Here is a 21,674-nt window from a genome sequence, read left to right on the forward strand (position 1 = left end):
TCATTTTATATGCACTTAGGTCTCCAACAATGATTTGTATGACTCTAGTAAGCTGATATTTGCAGATGCCTTACTCAAAAAGGCTCTCTATTTGGAGCTCAAGGAATGCTGAGAGCTCACTTTCATAGTTTTATATCCAATTTTGAGGATAATTCTTTCAGAACAAGAGTACCTTTATGAATATGGTACCTTTGGATTAGATAATAAACTAACAGTGATACACAGCATAATCATAGGTCCAAAACACATTCCAGAAAAAAATGTGGTTTCAGACTGCTTTAACTGCCCTTGATTAGTGCTGGGAAATCCTGGGAATTCTAGTTTATTGTGGCACCAGAGGTCTCTGATACAGAAGGCTAAATGTCTCATAAAACTACAGTTCCCAGAATTCCCTAGCAGTGAGCCAGGGCAGTTAAAGTGGTCTCAAACTGGATGCTTTCTCCAGTGTGTTTTGGACCATAGTTCAGAATTCCCCTGTACTGTATGACACCTGCTTTTTTCCTCAAGTGGATGTTCTCCAAATTCACCAAAAAGACAGAAGTAGTAGTTCCTGTGCATATCAGCCTGAATGAACAGTGTTACCAGGTGGCTGTAACTGCCTAGACTGGAGGCACTGATGCAGAGCTTCCTATTCCTATAGCACAAGTCTGTGTAATATTTCTTATTGGCAGACATACACACTGTGTGTTTAACACAGCTGCCTTCTTGTCATTAATGGGTGGGGCTGTCCCAAGGGAAAATCTCAACCATTCTGCAAGATCTTTTATGTTCCTGGCAGTTCATGCAGGAGTGTGGGAAGTTACTGACTGGACATTCTCCAACACTGCAGCATCAAAGTCTTTCCCCTGATGTTTGTAAATATGAAGAATTCATGTTTTATTAGTAAGGTAAACTGAAAAAATCAAGGTAGTTTCTGCACCAGCACACCAAAAAAGAGCAGCTGAGCCAACATGAAAAAAATCCACTTATCAGAAGCTAAGTAGTTATGCAATTCCATTTTTCCATCAGCTACTATGCTGTACAAGTAACAACAATTAAGCTTAGGCTGTAGTTGACTGGGCCTGACCTGAAAGAAGCCAAGTCCCCCCCCCACACACACACACCTTCCCATTGTGGCTTCAGCAGCATCATGTTACTGAAAGCAGGAGTAGCCATGAATCTGACTCCTAGAAAATGAACCTTGTGTCAAACTGCAGTAGCAGAGTCATAGGTCTGAATGTAGGAGAGGAGAGCAGAGGCTAGGGCTCTCCGAATTATCACTGTAGAATTTATCCAGTGGACTACTGCACCCTCCTCTGGCATAGAACCTCAATTCTTGGCAAATTCCATACGTCTTACACATATAAATGCCCATCAGCTTCTACCTGTCCCTCCTTTGTGCGAGCATGGCGTTCTGTCCATTGGGGAGAGGGTGATGGGAAATTGGAGGAGAGACCTTGGCGGCCGAAAACGAGGTAGAATTGGAGGTGTTGGTGCTGAGGTCAAGTCCCTCTTGCTTGATACTCTCTTCTACAGGCTGAGTAGCTGTAACCTCTTTCCACAGCTGCTGAAGGTCTGAGGGACACACAGCTTCTCACACATTGGAAAATGTAAAAAGAAAAAAGAGAAAGGGTAAAAAAGAGTCAGAATGCATAGCAAATGAGCCTTAAATAATTGAAGATGTGGTTTTCCAGTTTAGTTTAGTGACACAAAGAGATAATTTATGTAAGTCTCCAACCCACAGATAGTTCTCCTCACAACTATTTATGTAATGTTCTTAATTGTGGCATCCAAGTATCTCACAGGGCTTACTATGTTTCAGAGCAAGACTGGAGATATTTGAGAGTTCTGTGGTCTGTAACTAGAATCTCCATTGTCCTGGGGGATTTGTACAGTGGACCCTTGTTATATGCTGGGGTTTGGTTCCAAGATCCCCTGTGGATAACAAAACCCATGGATGCTCAAGTCCCATTAAATATAATGACATAGCAAAATGCTGTCTCTTATAAAAAATGAAAAATCAAAGTTAGATTTTGAAATTTATACTTTTTTTAACATTTTCAAACCGTGGATGCTTGAATCTGTGTATAAGAAGGGCTGACTGTAATTTATGATGCAAAATGTATATTTAGGATCACAGAACAATTAAGGTGAAACTAATCTCTCTTGCTGATCACAATTGTACACCTTTGCTTAAGAACACAAGAAGTGCCTGACAGAGTTGAAACAAACTAAACTTAGTACACCATTATTTAAAGCAGGGATGAGTTTTGTTGGAACCCTCACCTATTGTTGGGCTGCCATTCCTAACTGTTCTAGCCAGCATAGCCAATGCTGAAGAATGCTTGGAGCTGGAGTTCTACAAATTCTAGAGGGCTGTACAGTTTCCACTCCTGATTTAAAAGAATAGTTAGGGGAGACATACTAGAAATTTCTTGGTGTACTGCTCTCTGCTTTCTACTCGTTCCCAGAGTGGATGTTATAGTACTTTTACATGGGGGGCAGGGAACTAAAGGGATATACAAGCCAGATGTTCAGAATAAATTTCAATGCTCATCAACCCTAGCTTGACAGATGATGATGATGATTCTGACATAGCTAAAGTTTTAATTTAGCAAAAGATGGACACTGATAAATTAGCAGATGACAATGTTTTTATTTCCTAATTTTACATTATATTCTGTTTTTCCTGAATTGTTGTTTTAATGTTTTTTTGTGGATTTTTTGGGCTATGTGGCCATGTTATAGAAAATTTTCTTCCTGACATATCGCCAGCATCTGTGGCTGGTATCTTCAGAGAAACATTTTCTCTGAAGATGCCAGCCACAGATGCTGGCGAAACGTCAGGAAGAAAATTTTCTAGAACATGGCCACATAACCCAAAAAACCCATACAAACCCATGGATGCCGGCCATGAAAGCCTTCGACTTCACACTGTTGTTTTAATATTATCTTGTTTGCTTTGGGTTATTACATAGCTCTGATTGTTGAGCATATGACATGCTGGAGCGTGTCATAGAGGACGACAACCAAAAATGGTGGAAGGTCTGGAAACTATGCCCTAATGAGGAGTGGCTTAGGGAGTTAGGTATGCTAGCCTGGGGAAGAGAAGTTTAAAGGGTGACATAATAGCCACGTTTAAATATTTGAAGATATATCTTACGGATGATGGAGCAAATTTGTTTGTTGCTGCTGCTCCAGAGACTAGGACACAGAGCAATGGATTCAGACAACAGGAAAAGAGATTCCACCTAAGCATCAGGAAGAACTTTCTGATGGTAAGAACAGTTCAACAGTGAAATAAACTGCCTCGGCATATGGTGGAAATCTTCTCTGGAGACTTTTAAAAATGACAGACAGACATCTGTCAGGAGTGCTCTGATTGTGTATTCCTACACAGCAAGGGGTTGGAGTGAATCTCTCTTATGGCCTTCTTCCAACTCTATGATTCTAATCATAGAGTTGGAAGGAGCCCATAGGCCATCGAATCCAACCGCCTGCTCAATGCAGGAAATCCAGCTAGAGCATCACCAACAGGTAGCTGTCCAGAGCACACTTTATCCACTTCATGTTACAGTACTATGGAGGTATAATATCTGCCCTCTCCCTGCTGTCTTTCCATGGGCAGGCAAGAACTTTTTATTCAGGCAGTCCTTTAGCAATTGGCTGACTGCTGAGGAAGGGGCATTTAATGAGTGTGCGCTGAACTTTTAAAATGTTGTGCTATTAATTCAACTATGCTTTAATTTTATAATGTGCTTCACTGTGCTTTAATGTAATATCTTTTTGTGGTTTCATCTCTACATTTTTCATTCCTTGTAATTCCTTTATAAGCTACCTTAATTCCCTGTTAAGACAAAAGTAGGGTATAAATAAGAAAATAAAGAAATACCATTACTGAGAAAGGAATGGTAAAGCTGGGAAAGTGCTCACACCCATTTATTAAGAAAAGGAATACATGGGCTTAAACTGCAGCTCCAACTATTTCTTGCATTTATAAATATGTGGATGTGGTAAGTACTCTAGATTTTAGCAGAAATATGAAAGTCAATTAGCCTATTCTTTTCTGTTTTAAATGTTACTTCAAGGGATGACCTGAGTGGCAGGGGTCAATTTTCAAGTTGATCAGTGGTCCTTTCTTTTTTTTTTTAAAAGATGTTTATAGTTAAAAATACATAAAGTCAGCTACAAGTAGATAGAAAATGAACCTAAATTAATTCTTCATTAAATATTATCTAGTTCATTAGAAATCCTCTCAGATAATTAGCAAATAAAATTCCCCACTCATACTTGATTCATTATTATTTAACATATATAAACTGATCTAAAATGTTCTTAAACTGATTTTAATAGGACACTGACTATGATACTGACTACTGAATATGAAAGAAAAAGAATGAAATTGACAATGATATTGATTATAGTGTGTTCAGCTCCTTTTCACACTGATTATAAGACATGCTGGGATTTGCCACTGAATTTCCACAGCAAACTGTAATGTCAGTTCTTTAAAAAAAAAAAAAGTTGGAGGAGCACAAGGATTCCAAAAAATAGGGAGGGCCTGGGGCTACTTATAGCCTGTGGGACTGAATTTGCTCACCCCGATGTAAACTGTAGTTATCTAATAATGATCCCTCAGTTCATGGAATCTGGTAATAGTGTTCCCTCATCTCTTTGGTATGAGAAGGCCTGAAAAGAAGGTCTGAGATTTACTCAAATCCAAAGGGCGCTGGATTATTCTGTTCTATATGCATGTCTGATGTTATATACTATGAGTACCTTTGATATCATTTAGAATTCAAGGTCTTTAATGCAAGATGCATTCATTTTTGTATTTATTTTGCTACCTAGATTATCACACTACTTTTCAAGTAGGTAGGATTGTTGAAGTTTATGACACAGTAACAGACTGCCTTTGAAACTGCTAAATAATTCAACTATATAATTACTGGTAGTTGTTCATTCTATATTTTCATGTAGTGATTTCTTCTGCAAAGGATGAGACTGGGCTTTGTTCTCATCATCGAGTCAAATGCATCTAGGATGTCAGACTTAAAGGGAGCACCCAAACTACTTCTAATTTGCTATCCCAAATACCCGTGGGCAGTGTGGTGTAGTGGTTTGAATGCTGAAATACAACCCTGAGGATCAGGGTTTGATTCCCCACTTTGCCATGGAAACCTATTAGACTGGGTCACCTTGGGTAAGTCACACACTTTGAGCCCCAGAAACAGTATAATAGGCTCACCTTAGGGTCAACTTGAAAGCTCACAACAACAATTCTAATAGAAAACCAGACAAGCTTGGATAAGGTGGTAGTGTTAGGGCCATAAGCAATATCTAAGCATTCCTTTCACCACAATCCCTGCCCCCCACCGAATCCTCCCATACAAAATCAGCTTAGACCAAGTCATTTAGGGGAGTAGACCTCAAAATGTTCAAAGGATGCTGCAACAGTCAGACTCTGTTGCTTTCTTCAAGGATAATCTCTGGTGGAAAGGAGCATAAGATGTCTACATAAAGCAAAGCTACTTTATGTACACAGCCCCTCCTTGAGACGGAAAGCATCATCATCACATTGGAGTGTCTAGTGTCAGGCAATTACTGTGTTTTGCATTGAAGATGAATAATGAAATATTAAGCCCCCACTCTTTCACATTAACATCAGCAACACAGCTCCAAGGCATTCCTTGAACAAGAGGTGGATCAGGCACATTACATTCTGGTCTAATAATGCTTTATTGATGTCTCTTTTATAGCAAAACCAAAAGCATGCCAAATGTTAGGCCCCAAATGCACTGAAAACATCCAGCTTTTTAAATTAACAGACAACCAACTGGCTATGCTAATTGCTGCTGGGGGGGGGGGGGTCAGTTACCCCCGACTGCACTTAAAGAGCAAGGAAGCTTATGTGCATTACCTTGTGGAAGGGTCTGCAGAGGAACGGTGCCTTGTCCTGGCTGTAAACTGACCAGCCCTTGTCGCTGGAGGTTTAACAGGTGCTGCTGCTGCAGCTGCTGCATCTGCAGTAGCTGTTGTTGGAATGCCAGCTGCTTATTCCCTAATGGCTGCTGGAAGACAAAAGGAGAAAATCAAAACACATTATTTTCAACCCTGTAGCACAGGCCTACGGGATTCTCCAGGGTCTTGCATAAGCAGCCCAATCCTAGCTTTAGCCTTGCTTGCAGCCAACACAGCTCACAGTCCTGATCTCTTGTCCTCAGTGGCCACACAGCATATAACCAAGACAGAAAAGCCTTTGATCTATCAGAGCAGCAAACGGAGGGAGGGTGGCAGAAAAGAAGAAGAGAGCGAGCCTGCTTGGCAGAGCACTGAAAATGCTGAGTCTCACTGTCAGATGAGCATTTCCACAAAGTCTGGGCGTTTGATTTTGCATAAAGAGACAGAATTTCATTTCTTTGCTGAATCTACCTTCTCTAAACATACATGTATCAAAATACAGCATGTAGAGCTTGCGCAAATGTGCATGGTAACCTGGGAGATCTTTAAAGGAAATATGTTCACCTTCATGAACTAACTCAACACGTCTTGGCAATGTCTAATCCAGAGACCTCAATACTCAGGACCTGAGGTCTCTTACTGCTCTCAATGCTGGTTTTTTAAAAGTATAGTTTACTGAATTGGTAAAAGGGATTATACACTTATATGACATTATTTCATGCACTACTTTCCTCCCACAAGGATTTACACATCTGATGGTTATGTAATGCTTCAGGGAGAACAAGGTAACACATTGGATGGGCTACATTTTAGTGAAGGTTTTGCAGAACTTGTCACGGATACTGAACATGATTATGGACAGGAAACAGAAATAGCTGTCCATCCAATTCCCCCCGCAAAAAGGGTTATGTTGAATAACATGGTTATAATTCATATCTTGGTCCTGCAGAAATTAACAGCAACAGAATTCATTTTATAATTAAAGCACTGTAACTTGACTGGCTTTGTAGACAATCAAAGTAACATTCATTTGCAACTGTTCATTCTTTCTAGGTATCCTTAGCCCATTAATTTCTGTGGGACGAATACTGGGTGCGATTTGCCCTTGTTTATATCCTTTGCAAATATGCTTTTTGGTGTTGTTTAAAGGGGCAAAAAGGCAAAATAAGGGGTTTAAAGTCTAAGGCACATGGTTGTCATATCAAATTATTATAACAATAAAAATGTTATAAGACTTGTATAGTACAATAATTAGTACATTGATTTTCCAAGAGATTATTATTACTTGGAAGTTGGTTTGTCCCCCCCCCCCCCCAATCTGATGAAGATTTTATTATCTAAAAATCTCTAGAAAACTCCCAATAGACATTACATTAAATAACTTAATGCTGACTGAGCAATGATGAAGTATCTCATCTGCCACCAAAAAAGACAAATTGATAATTGGCCCCAAGGCATGGTCTGAGGATACCTGATGCCTATACCTTGGAGGACCTGGTCTGGTCTGGATCTTCTAAATGAATGGAGCAGACGTCTCCTAGGATTCTTATATATGCCACCCTGAGTTATGTAACAGCAAAACATAAATGCCCTAAATAAGAAAGATACAGCTATAATACAGTACATAGCCATAAACACAGCTCTCCTCACTTCTGTCAGTTATCACAAGCTAACACCAACAGGTGTTCACTTTGTTTACATTTATATATTTGAATGTTATAGGTCTGGTGCAAATCTATTTATCATGACTTAATTCAGAATTAAGACACACTCAGTTCAATGACGTTTACTCTGGTAAGAGGTATATAAACTGCAGCCCCAGACATGGGAAATATCCAAGGAGACCAAAACAGGCTAAAATGGCTACTTTTTCATAGCAAAAGAGAAGAGAATTAAGCAGAGTTGAGCTATGAACGAACCAGCAGACTGTAATAAGAGGATAGCAGTGGTAATCTTCACATTGTTTTTTTTTAAAATCAGTAAAGAAAACGTAATTCTATGGGTACATCCCATACTTTCTCTTTCTATCGCTTTTGTGATTGTTTTTTATCAGACTTTTTTTATCAGGTTAGGGGCAGTACAGACTGGCACTTTGTGCCGGTCTGACTGCGTACTAGGGTCGAGCGTTTACATGCTCAGAGCCCTAGTTCCGCCGCACGTGCGCCATAATGGTGTGTGCCCATCCACACGGGCATGCCATTATGACGCAAGGGCGGCAAAGCGCCCAAACGGCTCTGGCTGGAAGTGGCATCATCATGGCACATAAGCACCACTATTCCAGGAAGCTGTTTACAGCAGCTTCTTTTTGCTCCCAAGAGGAAGTGGATAGTTGCCGCAGTGTGTGGTTACCACGGCAACGATTCAGGGCTAAAAGGGGTGGCATTTAGCTGCCCTTCTGTTGAGCCCCTGATCATGTGCCTTCCACACATCCCTATTTGCACCCTAAAACATTTCCCCATCTCCTGTCTTGCAAAAAAAAAAAAAAAAAAAAAAAAAAAAAAAAAAAAAAACCCTCATGTAAATTGGCTGTTTTTCTACTGTGACAATTCTACAATTGTCACCACAGTTTGCCACAAAATTTTGCAGCAAATCATGGCCTCCACTACATGCAGCTTCTAAAAACCTGAATCTTAACTTTAGAACAGTTTAACCCATCCTCTTTTAGTTGAAACCTCCTACTTTTTGTCATTTCAATTGCTTCTACCCTTTCTTCAGCTCTTCTTAATCAACTTTCAATTCCTGTGGAGGATGCTCTTTCCAAAGTGCTCCAGTGTTCTAAGGTCTCTTCTTTGCCTCAATTTTCTAGTTCCTGTGTATTGCATGATGGTCTTGCTTATATTCTCAACCTGTTGGCGCAAGTCATGTGCCCCTAGGCCACTGGGCAAACGGAAAAAAAAAACGGCCCCTGGAAACATGAAACATGCCCTCCTTTGCACAAACAAAAGGTGCCAAATCATCATCACCTCTACATATCTTCTATTGTTATTTCACTTCTACACCCCAAGTGGGGTAATGGATGCTACTTCTTATATTTAAATATAAACTTCATCTTTTTCTATTGGAGCTCTTTCCTTGTAGTCTTATACTCTCTCATTCCAGCCACTGCTAAAACATAATAATAATAATCATAGACTCATAGAGTTGGAAGAGACCACACGGGCCATGCAGGAAATCCAAATCAAAGCATCCCTGACAGATGGCCATCTAGTCTCTGCTTACCTCCAAGGAAGGAGACTCCACTACAACAACAACAACAACTATTATTATTATTATTATTATTATTAACCTTTATTTATAAAGCGCTGTAAATTTAAAATAATAATAAAATGTAAATAATAAAATGTTATTTCTATTTCCCTCCTCTCCCTACGGATCGAGGCAGGATTACAGCAATCAGCAAATTACAACAATAAAACATGTCAAATGCATAGCATAGAAATACATCACTATCTATACAATACAATACTATACAGTTGGTTGACTCCATGAAAGCATGCAATGCTGACTGGGTAGGTGGATAGGCTTGCCGGAAGAGATCCGGCTTCAGTGCTTTTTTTAAAAGCGTCCAGGGTGGTAATAAGATGGATCTTTTCTGGCAGATCATTCCACAACTTGAGGGCCACAGCGGAAAACACTCTGTGGGACGTGGTCACTAGCCTGGTATTTATGTAGTCTAGTGATTTCTTCCCAGATATTCTGAGGGTGTGGGGCGGATTGTGTAGGGAGAGGCGTTCCCTCAAGTAATTTGGGCCCAAGCTGTTTAGGGCTTTAAAGGTGATAACCAACACTTTGTATTGCGCCCAGAAGCTAATCGGCAGCCAGTGCAGAGATTTTAATATTGGTGTTATGTGGACAAGCCTTATAATAAAATAATAAAATAATAAAATTTATTTGTATCCCGCCCCACTGAGAACAATCTGGGCGGCTAACAAACAAAGTTAAAAATACAAAGTTAAAAAAGCCTTGATGCTCCGGTGACCAATCTGGCTGCTGCATTTTGAATTAATTGAAGCTTCCGAACTTGGTACAAAGGTAGCCCCACGTAGAGCATGTTACAGAAATCTAAACGAGAGATTACCAGTGCAAGTACCACTGCTTCAAGGTCCTTTCAGTCCAGGTAAGGGCGCAGTTGGTGTATCAACCGAAGTTGATAGCAAGCACTCCTAGCCATTGCATCTACTTGAGATGACAACTGCAGAGACGGATCCAGGAGTACTCCCAAACTACGCACTTCATCCTTTAGGGGAAGTGCAACCCTGTCCAGGACAGGTTGACAAAATTCCTTGCCTGGGCCTAGGGATCCTATCGCTAGTACATCCGTTTTCTCTGGATTTAACCTGAGTTTGTTTTCCCTCATCTATCCCATTACCAACTCGAGGCAGGCATTTAGAGGAGAGATGCCATCCTTGGTCACTACAGGGGCGAGAGGCACAGAGAAATAAATTTGGGTGTCATCACCGTACTGATAACACTGCACCCCATGCCTCCGGATGATCTCTCCCAGCAGCTTCATGTAAATGTTAAATAGTGTGGGGGACAGGATGGCGCCCTGAGGGATGCCAGATGTCAGCTCTCTCTTAGAGGAGCATCTGTCCCCCAGCCTCACAATCTGGGATCTACCTGAGAGGTAGGACACTGGAGCGCAGTGCCCCCGATACCTAACTCCCTCAGGCGTTCAAGAAGGATACCATGGTCTATGGTATCGAATGCCGCTGAGATGTTCAAGAGTACCAACAAGGTCACACTTCCCCTGTCGATGCCCAGACGGAGATCATCGACCAAGGCGACCATGGCAGTTTGAACTCCATAGCCCGCCTTGAAGCCGGTTTGAAATGGGTCTAGATAATTGGCTTCATCCAAGACAACCTGGAGTTGGAAGGCGACTGCCTTCTCGATCATCTTGCCCAGAAATGGTAATAAAGAGACCGGCCTGTAGTTGTTTCTGATCAGAGGGTCTAGGGAGGGCTTTTTCAAAAATGGATTAACCATCACTTGTTTAAGCTTAGATGGAAATTTCCCCTCCCTGAGGGATGTGTTAATTATAGCCTGAAGCAAAGTTGTTACTGCATCCCCTCCTTGAGCGGTCAACCAAGATGGGCAGGGATTGAAGGGGCATGTCATCTTCCTTACGCAGCCAAAGAGCTTGTCAATTTCATCGGTATTTACATGCTCAAAGTGATCCAGTCTAACATAGTCCATGGAGTCACTGGACATCTCTCTCATAGTTTCTGTTGTAATATTGGCATCAAGATCATCCCTTATCTGAGAGTTTTTAGCTGCAAAAAAGTCATTGAACATGTCACAGCAGGCTTTTGATGGTTTTAAAAGAGGGTTCTGGGAGGGAACCAACTGAGTTAACTCTTTAACCACCCTGAACAGCTCTGCTGGACGGGACTGTGCTGATGCAATACGGGCAGCATAGAATGAATTCTTTGCTGCATCGATTGCCACTCCATAGGAACCAAGAAAGGTCCTATGGAGTGTCTTGTCAGATAAGCGATAGTGTTTCCACCAGTAGCACTCTAGTCATTGCGTGGCTCACTTCATTTTCCGAAGATCTTGGGTGTACCATGGTTTCTTATTTGAAGCAAGTCGGAAAGGAGCGATAGTGTCTATAGCCCTGGTAAGGTCGTTATTCCAGGTATCAACCAGGGCATCGACAGAATTGCCGTCGTTCCCAACCATAAAACCCTCTAGGGCTTCTTGGAACCTTTTAGGTTCCATCAGTCTTTGAGGGCGGACCATTCTAATAGGTCCTCCATCCCTGAGGGGGGTATCGGTAATAACCTTCAGTCACACCTTGACCAGAGAATGATCCGTCCATGACAGGGCAAAGGTTAGAGTTATGTCTGCCCATGGATGTTCCTGTTCCATACTGAAGACCACATCAAGTGTATTACCCGCACAATGTGTTGGACCCAAGACCAATTGGGACAGGCCCATGGCTGTCATGGAAGTCATGAACTCCCGAGCTGCACCTGACATAGTCTAATGAATTTAAGAAGCTTTGTTTTATGGGCAGCAAAACAAAAATACTGTATATGTATGGTCCACCAAAACTCCTTTGTTATCTCTGAGAATCTATGTGTATTCTAACTGACAGACAGAGTTTAAAGGGATGGGAGAAAAATGCTGCTAGCTAAATATGAAGGGGCTTCTGAGAAATGGGCAATAGGAAAACATGGGGTAGATTCAACATTCAAAATGTTAATTTAGTTGTCCATCTAATCTTCAAAGCATTGACTCAGTAGCCTTTTATAGAGACGAATACATCTTTGAAGAGCAGGCCTGTAGCAAGACAAGTCCATTCATTCTGGGAAGAAGGGTAGGAAGAATTCCTGACTAATGAATCACCAGGGACTCTGGCTCAGCTATGGGACATCAAAACTGGGAAGAGTCATCTCCTACAGACTGTACTGCCAGCAGAGGAGCAAAGAAGGGTTAGTCATTCATGTTAAATCATTTTATGGGTGTGAGAGATGCACTCTGAGTGGCCTGCAGGGGAGGGAGGGATCCCAGAGCTCTCTTGCAAGAATCTACAGCATCATTACACTGTCTAGGGTTTGCTTTTTCTCTCCCTTGCTTCCTCCTTTCCCAATAGGCCTTTTTGTGAGCACAGGTTTCTGCCTGTTACATCAGGGCAGTTGAACACTGTCCTATTCACTCAATTTCCAGCTGTAAAACAGAAGGAAATTAGGGAAGGATTAAGTCATTAGACTCCCCAGGGCATATTGTTTTCACATCATAACTCAACAGTGCTCTATATCTTTGCTCATCTACTTGTTGCTGAACCCTAGCAGTAGCTTTTGGGAATCTGAAGTACAAAAGATGAAAAGAAGGGAACAGTAGGTGAAATGTCTTCAGCAGCGCCGACTCACTATAGGTCCTCTGCAATGGAATTTTATACCACTAAAAGCTAAATGACTGAAAAGCGTAGCCATAATACAAGTGGTGATACACTGAAGATACAATAAAGGCCATGGTCATGTAAGGGAATGGTTAAATAGGCTTGTTACAATCTCTCCTTAGAAAATGCACTGGTGCCATATAGCAAATATCACATCAACATACTGTTTTTTGGAACTCTTACAAAGGCATGGGGGGAAGAACATTCCCATCATATACAGTGGACCCTTGTTTGACATGGCGATCCGTTCTGGGGACACACACACACCCGCGTAAGGGAAACACAGTTCACAGACCTCAAGTTCCATTTATTTTAATGGTAGCATGCTCGCATGCCATGAAAAGGGCCAGGGCTCGCCGTCTGGTGCAGGCACACTGTAAAGACTTTTTCACCACTTGGAAGAAAGCTGATAGTTAAAATGCTTGTTTAAACCCTACAGCTATTTTTGTTTCTAAATTCACAACAAAAGTCTGGATATCAAAGTCCTTGTTGTAGTAGGCAAGTCTGCAATTCAGGTTCACAAGAACTACCCTACCCCAGCCCTCAGACACCTTTCAATTCAGGGATCTGGGTGTTTTTGAAACCAGAGGAAATGGAATTTGAGGTGTCACAAGTATCATCACAAAATGTCCAGCATGGGTGTCTGCTGCGGGGTATGTAGCCTGACGAAAACACCAATTCCCCAGAAAGGCCAACTGGTGAGCATACAAGACAATTTGTTCAAGAATCAGTGCAAAGTAGAGGTGGGATCTCCGCTACAGGATAAAAAAAAAATCACTCCTTTGAATTTTCCTGTAACAAACCACTCATTTCACAGAGAGGCAAGTGAATTATTTTCCCTAATTACCTCTTAAGCTAATTTATTATATCAAGTGCTTTTCTGTGAGTATGAAAGCCATCCCAAACTATACACTGAACACTACAAATACACAAGAGCCTCTATCTTTCTGTATCACTCCTGAAACACACAGTGCTCCTCCTGATCAGTACAACTTTCACTTCCATTCTCTCTTTCTTTTAGACATATGCAAACAGCCACAAAAATTATGCAAATTCATGCGTGCGCACACACACCTCTTCTTCTCCAACACAAACCATTTAAGACCTGACAAAAGTTTAAAAAGAGAAAAAAAATGACAAGGGTCAGGAGTTCTTGGCCAGGATCTGACAGTGGCAGTATGCTTTGCAGCCCCTAGTGGTATGAGCAACTGTACTTTTTCAAACATCACACCAAGGAGGTTTTCAAAGGCCTCTTACCACATGCTCCTGTACAACCTCAGATATCCACCAAGAGTGTCCCCTTGCTGATGTCATCTATACATTAAGTTTGGGTACCACGAGTGCTGCTAAGAAACACATTTCTGGTGGCTTTCCCAATTTCCCAACTTGCTACCACTATGTTTTCATCAAGATCCAAACCTGACCCCAAAATGATAGAAATGGAATACCTAACCAATTTGTGCCTTGGGAACCCAGTTTAAATTAAGGAAAAGTGAGGAAATATTAGTGAATGACTATATTTTCAGCTGCTATGGCTCCCCCCCCCCCTTTCTTCTATATTTATTTATTTACTTTACTTTTATCGCTAACCCCAAGTAAATATCTAGGAAGGCACCAGTTTCATAATGTGTTTCCCAGATGGACACCTCCCAGGCCTACCAATCAAAAGGCATCATACAGCTCTTCTATGTTTTCTTCTTTGCATTAATGATGGACACCTCCCAGGCCTACCAATCAAAAGGCATCATACAGCTCTTCTACGTTTTCTTCTTTGCTATGGGCATTATCACACCAGCCTCTTTCTCGCTGCAGTCACGCCATTTTAAAAAAATGGCAAGAGACCAATTTTATAGCAGCCATCATCACACTCTTTTTCATTTGTGCAACCAGGGCTGCTGCCCCCATCGCACTTCTCCCTTAATTCCTTTTTTGCACAATTCCAGAGCTCTGCACCCCTGATTTAATCGTTAAAAAAGTTTTTTTAAAAAAAATTCAGAGGTACAGAGCTCCAGAATAGTGCAAAAAACTGATGGGGGGGAAATCCAAAAATAGCAAGGAAGGGGAGGGAGTAGAACAGTGACACCATGTGACTGTTAATCATGCAACTGTCCCAAGAATGACTTTCTGCACCTGCGGCATTGTGCGATTAGCAGTTCGTTCATGGGATTCTCTTATGAATGAAAAAGGATGGGTCAGGGACAGGGCAGCTACAGGAGGGAAGTGGTGTCATGTGATCAGCATTGCTGATGCTGCTTCCTTGCTAGGGGAATCATGGCTTAAAAGCCATGTGGTAATTTTCTAGATTTTTGTGATAAGAATAAAAACCGAAGCAATAGGAAAACATGATGCATTACAAATGAAAGAGAGCACTGGCTAGATCCCCTATGAAATATCATGAAAGAGTTCATATTATTGTTATGTGAATTTTACTCCAAGTGACAAATTTCCATTACCAAGTTTTATGTGTAAAACACTAACAAATGGATGGATGAGAATTTTCTGAATGTGGAAACGGTGCTATAATGCTCCATGAATCTTAACTTAGCCTACTTTCCAAAGGTTGTACAGCCAAGTGGCAAGCTGCAATCTCATTATGCAATTTATTATGAATGTAGAAGAACACTTCATTATAGTGAGAGGCAAAGTGAACATTGTAAAAACATATCAAATGCTTCAAGCAGATTTCTGAATGTGGGGCAAAGAAAGGCATGTAATTCAATAAAAGGCATTATGTTTGAGGAATTATTGTTAGAAATTGAATTCAGGTTACCTTTAAGAGATTATTAGTTTGCCAATGGATTCTCAGTGCATAAAACTGCAGAGTCCTTTAGAGACGCTTCAATTTTAATTCCAAACTATTTGGAATGAGCCACATATCTCAGAGAGCTCTCTCTAACCATCACAAACTAAAACAATAAAGTTTCCTTCTGATGTTGCCGAGTAGCTCTCTCTCCCCCTCCCCCAGCTGTACTGCTGCCAGTCTGTGGGCTTCTCTGGACACTTTCACTTTTGGAGGTCATCAGCTGTGTACTTTTGATAGAACCAATGAAGTATGAAGCTTATCTGCCCACCGATAAAAATCTTAAACACAAAGAAAGTAATTACTGAACCTTACTCTGCCAGTCACTAGCACCCACTGGGCCTCTCCAATCTTTCCTCTTCTCTGAGGTAGAGGCACAGATGGAAGGTTTCCTGTTAGGGTGTAGTCCAAATTCCCATCCTCCCTCTTCCTGAGCCAACCCTCTACTCCCTTGATCCCTGATCTTCTCCCTAGCGACAGGGTTTGAGTTCCTTAATGCATTTTGTCTGCGCTCTGTTTACATTAGACGCAGCTGAGCGGGTGCAGCTACCGGGGTAACAGGCCCCATCACTTTGATTTATGAGCACATCAAGAGGAGTTTCAGCGTGACACTCTGGACTGACAGGAGCACTTCATTAATCTGACGCCTAGGTTACTGGCTGGCCAATCCTCCAGCATTGCCCCCCTCCCATATTAACTGTGTAGGATCAGCTGGTACACCGAGACAACTTCCAGCAAAGAGAGACTCCATATAAAACCTCTTCACTCTCTCAAGTTTTCTGGAAGTGCAGAAGAAGCTATGTTAAGAAAAAGGGGCAGCTGGCTTAGCATGCCAAAGAAACTACCAGACAGCAGCAAGGTATCATTTTTGGCTTGGACACAAGGTGTGGTTTTAACTGTGAAAAGGTTATTGTCAGGAATAAGATTTAATTCATACCAGTCTTGATGGTGGAAAAAAGGCTCATCAAAATCTTCTAAGATTAATTTAGAAAAAGCCAAATAAAGAGGAATCACGAATCTCAGATGTCAGACTTTAACTGAGAGGAGTTGAGTTTGACTTGTGCTGTGCAGGTTTTGGCAAATCACTGGGGTGCCTCAGTTCCTATATTAAAGAAAGTAGTTCCACTATCTACAGATTTTTTGGGCTGAGAGAGCAAGTATACAGACATTACTGATTTATTCTCAACAAATATCAGGGACATGCTATAGACAGGTACCACTTAGACTGATCTGAGATGTTTCACTGTATTCAATTTCACTGCTCAATTACCTAAAGTAAAAGATGAAGGTCTAATCTGCACTGAAGAATGAATGTCTTTTAACTGCCATGGCTCAATGCTATGGAATTCTGGATTTGTAATTTATTGTGGCACCAAAGCTCTCTGTCAGAGAAGGCTAAATATACCACAAGGCTACAAATCCCAGAAGTCTGTAGCACTGAGCCATGACACTTAAAGAGGTGTAAAACTGCCTTATTTCTGCAGTGCAGATTAGATTGAAGATTCTGTTTATGGTCAGATAGCGAATCACAGGTGATCACAGAGGTTCTCCTTTGCTATTCTGTTAATCTATCCGGAACACAATCTTTGGGGCAATTAGTGAAACTGCTGCTGTGGTTTAAAGCATTGTCAGTACTGTTTAATGTTTTATGTAAAAATTGCCACTGTTTCAAATGCTGCAGTGTTGAACACCTTGGCGTTCTAGATGTTTTGAAATGCAACTCCCATCATCTCTCACTCTTGGCTAGAGCTGGTAGGAGTTACAGTCCAAGTAATATATTGAGGGCCACAGCTGCCCATCCCTGATATAATCAAATCCAAACCTAGATGGAGCTCTGGCTACTCTGGGTTAACATTTTGCAAAGGTCAGTCTCAGGTCCTCTGTTGAAGCCAGTACATGAGGTCAACTTTAAATCACAGAGAGGTGTGCTCCTCACCATCTCAGTATGACAGAAAGGCTGGCAGAACTAATTAGGTGAGTGGAATGGAAAACTATCTTGTTTACATGAAAGAGAGCTGTTGAATTTTCTGTGGCTGGCCTGCCTGAGCATAGTTCTCAGTGTGGATCTCATTCTGCACAGAGGCCATATAGATTAACCTTTCCTTTTCACCATCTGCAGTAGTGTGGCTAAATCACATGGTGGTTATAACATGCAAACTAGACCTTAACAATGTTCAACAGTTCCAAGCCAAACAGAACTGAGCTGTTGGTAATTTTGGTCATGACAGATGGCTTTGCAGAGCTATTTCAATAGATAATGGAACAAACTAACAACAAAGAGATTAAAAACCACACACATCATCTATGACATGACAGCGTGATCAAAATCTGTTTTACGGAGCAAACAGAACAGCACTGCTATAGTAGTGCCTCTATCAATCCAACACCAACTGAAGAACTTGATAAACACGCATCTTTAATATAAACAGTGTCAAAGAGAAGTTAACCACAATAATTCACAACAAGCTGACATGAGGAGAATGTTGTAAGTACTGCAGAGAATTCCTTGACATTCGGTACCTAGCGGGTGAAATGAACTGCATCTCATATCACAAAGGGTTTGTGGAAGGATTTTGTCTAACAGAAATGTTTGAACTCAATATAATTGAACCCATTTCAGTCTGTCCTTATAAAAACCTGCGTTGAACAAGTAAAAATCATTTGCAGCATATAGAATCTTTACTGTCTGGCTCATTTGCAAGGCAGTTAAGTATGCTAATAAGTGACTGAAAAATATTTCTTAGAAGTAATTTCTTTGAGATCTGCATGTCAGGCTATTGAAAAACTGTATTATTTTCTAGTTCTAACAGGGCAAATAAATAAGTTGTATTTATGGTGCTATTGCAGCATAGCTCTTAGATTTCCAGATTTAGCAAACCATTTAAATGAGCACTTTCAGAGCACTAGTACAACTGACAAATAATACTTTTAGTGTACTCCACATTATAATGTTGATTCTGGAGGGAGTGTTAATAGCAGGAATACTGCAAATATCTATGATTTTAGATTCCTAAAGTAGAAATCACACATTTCCTATCAAAGATAAGCATCCTGAACAAGCAACAGGTTTCTAACAAACCTATTGATGATCCATGAGGAAAAATTTTGTGTTTGTTTGCAGTGGCTTTTTATGAAATTAAGCCTGTGTACAGAAGTATAGCCTGGTTTGTGTTTTCAGACAGCAAAAGAGCACAATACGTTAATCGAGCCTTCTGAATGGGGAACAATTTGCAATTATGCTATCTCCCCTAGAGAGCTGCCTGATTTTTGTATTTTTTTTACAAAGAGGGAAAGTCTTTATTTCTGCAGAAATGTTTATGCAACTATGAGAGGTTATACCCACCTCTTTGGCTTGCTGCTTTCCAGCTTGCTGCTGAGTCAGCAGCTGCAGGTGAAGTTGCTCCTGCTGCTTCTTGTAGTATTCCTGCAACTGAGGAAAGAACGGGACAGAAGAATATAGACATTATGTGAGATTCAAATGTCCAAGGCTGACAGCAACTACTTCCAGCTACTTTACTGTGCCTTACAACTATCTAAAATGTGAGCACATTACACATTCAATTATTATTTAAAAGGACTGAGAACCAACCACAAGATTAAATCACCAGAATGTTGATGTTCACCAGAAGATGAATTTTGAAGTCCATATTATGGCAATACCCTTGTTAGGTCATTCTGACTTGGACTTCACATTGAAGGTAGAGTCTGGGGAGATAACTGAGGCATGTACTTGTCTAGTTTTGATGGATGAGTTTCAGGCTGGTCAACATGATGATGTGGACTAGTTGCTTAGAGAGGTGGGGCCAATAACTTGTCTCTGCTGGATCCAATTAAAGCTGCCAGAGCAAGACTGGCCAATTGGGTGGTGAAGCTTGTAAATGCTTCTTTGAAAGAGGACTATGTTCCAACCTCTCCAAAAGAAGCAACTGTAAGACCTTTGTTGGGGGAAAAACGTTCTTTGACTCCACCTCTCTGGGTAATCTTCCCATTATAATTAACATCCTAGAGTGAGTGGTGGCAATAAAACTCAAGATTTTTCTGGATGAAACTGAATGCCTAGACCCATTCCAATCTGGATACGGGCCTAGTTATGAGATAGAAACTGCTTTGGTCACCTTGGTAGATGACCTGCATTGGGTGCTGGACAGGGGGAACTGATTTATTTATTTTATTTCTATTCCGCCTTGCTCCCCAAAGGGACCCAAGGCAGCTCACAATAGTCTCCTGGATCTTTCAGCAGCATTTGATACCAGAAACCATCTGAGTTGTCTGACTGATATGGGACTTGTGGGCATTGCTTTGCAGTGGTTCCAGTCTTTCCTGGCTGAATATTTCCAGAGGGTGATGCTGGGAGACCTTTTGGCCAATAGCCTGTGGGGTTCTACAGGGGTAAAAACTATTCCCTATGCCAGTCATGGCGAACCCATGACACACGTGACAGTCAGTAAGCAGAACCCTCTCTTGTGGGCACATGAGCCTCTTGCCGACAGTGAGAGGAGGGAGGGAGGGGGAAGCAGCAGCTGCAGTCCCATGCTACCTGCCACCACCTGCCAGTGAAAGCCATGAGGGAGGGAGAAGGGGAGAAGGAAGCAGCAGCAGCGACCCCATGCCTCCAGCCGCTCACCTGCTACTGGTGAGAGCCTGGAGGGAGGAAGAGGAGGAGGAGGAAGCGACAGCAGTGGTAGCACTCCCATGTTGCAGCTGGTGAGTCAGGAGAAAAGGAGAGAGAGGAGGAGGAGAAAGAGGCAGGAGGAAGAAGAGAGGGCATGGCATTTCGTCAGAGGGGGGTTTGCTATTGCTAGCCTGAGGCTGAAAGAGTATGCCCTGGGTTCCCCCCCCAGAAGTCCCACCCCCTGAAGTCCCTCTCCCTCAGCACCGGGTGACACTAGGTGCAGGAACAAAACCCCAAATGACTTGGGGCCAAGATAATTGAATATTGCCTCCTTCCATGTAAGCCTGCCAAAAATACAGGCAAAGTAAAATGAAGAAATTGCAGTTCAACAGGAAACCGATAACAAATAAATGCAAACAAATGGTAGAAAGCTACTAATGGGGGCAGCAACCCTACTCTGAAACACACAAAACCCTCAGAGTCTCAAATGCTCTTTCTGAAAAACAATAACCACAGAAAAAGAGAGTAAGAGATGTAAAGACCTAGGAACCTTCTGGTGATAAAAGAGAAAGTTTCAGGAGCAAACAACCATTAATGCACGTGGAACCTTACAACAATTAATTAGGAAAAGAGATAGGTCTCTGCCTCCAAGGTGCTTAACAGACTAAATTTTGACAGTAGAAAAGACAGAAATCTTCAAAGGGGAGGAACAGGCAAAGGGTAACAAAGGTTGAATGCAAGTGCATGAAACTCTTTGTATTAAGATCTTGATTATAAACTGGAATGAGGATTAAGAGGTTAAGTCAAAGATATGTAGGATAAATGACATTCCACAATCTCTTATTTGGCTAGGGGACATTTTCATCAAAGGAAGCGGGAATCATGCAACCCTCTGAGGTTTTGGAGGGTGACGTCCAACATTCCTCCCTAGGCTATGCTGGCTATGAATACTAGGAATTGATATCCAACATTTGGAGAACTTCACCTAAGAAGAGACACGAAAGGAGATATTCTGCCACTCCTTCATCGTCTCCTTTCCACTTGAAACTTCCCCCATAGCTGTTTTCATCCCAGCCAATAGATTTATTCTAAGAGAGATGGCTGTCCAGAGCTTGGTACTTGTGACTTCAGTGTAACATGTAGGCCTGTTACAGACTGCCAAAATAAAGCTGCTTCGGGTCTCTTTGGAGGTATGCTGTTTAAATGATGCATGCATCCTAAGAATCCGGAAGCTGCACCAAAGCTGCCCTCCAGTGCTTAGGTATGGAGTGTGGCTTTGGTGCGACCTCCGGACTCTTAGGACCCATGTATCATTTAAATAGCATACCTCCAAAGAGACCCGAAGCAGCTTTATTTTGGCAGTCTGTAACAGGCTGTAGTCTCAGTTACTCTTTAGACAGGGCACTCTCCAAGAC

At 41.6% G+C, this 21,674-nt stretch overlaps 1 protein-coding gene across 4 annotated transcripts in view; it reads right to left on the reverse strand.

Moving 5' to 3' along the window:
* The window catches only part of LOC149316036 (forkhead box protein P4-like), a 194,223-nt gene that overhangs the window by 52,832 nt on the left and 119,717 nt on the right, over positions 1-21,674 (reverse strand). For 3 of the 4 annotated variants that reach the window (XM_089514650.1, XM_089514647.1, XM_089514648.1), the window contains exons 5-7: positions 18,991-19,077; positions 5,900-6,050; positions 1,365-1,569 (exon numbers count right to left, since the gene is read on the reverse strand). In XM_089514650.1, the coding sequence (XP_089370776.1) occupies positions 1,365-1,569; positions 5,900-6,050; positions 18,991-19,077 (443 nt within the window). The remainder of the gene's footprint in view (positions 1-1,364; positions 1,570-5,899; positions 6,051-18,990; positions 19,078-21,674) is intronic. The other variant, XM_089514649.1, reaches the window with a different exon arrangement.

This window comes from Sceloporus occidentalis, unplaced genomic scaffold (assembly GCF_023333645.1).
Source record: "Sceloporus occidentalis isolate IW3139 unplaced genomic scaffold, rSceOcc1.0.p SCAF_3, whole genome shotgun sequence".
Classification (NCBI taxonomy): domain Eukaryota; kingdom Metazoa; phylum Chordata; class Lepidosauria; order Squamata; family Phrynosomatidae; genus Sceloporus; species Sceloporus occidentalis.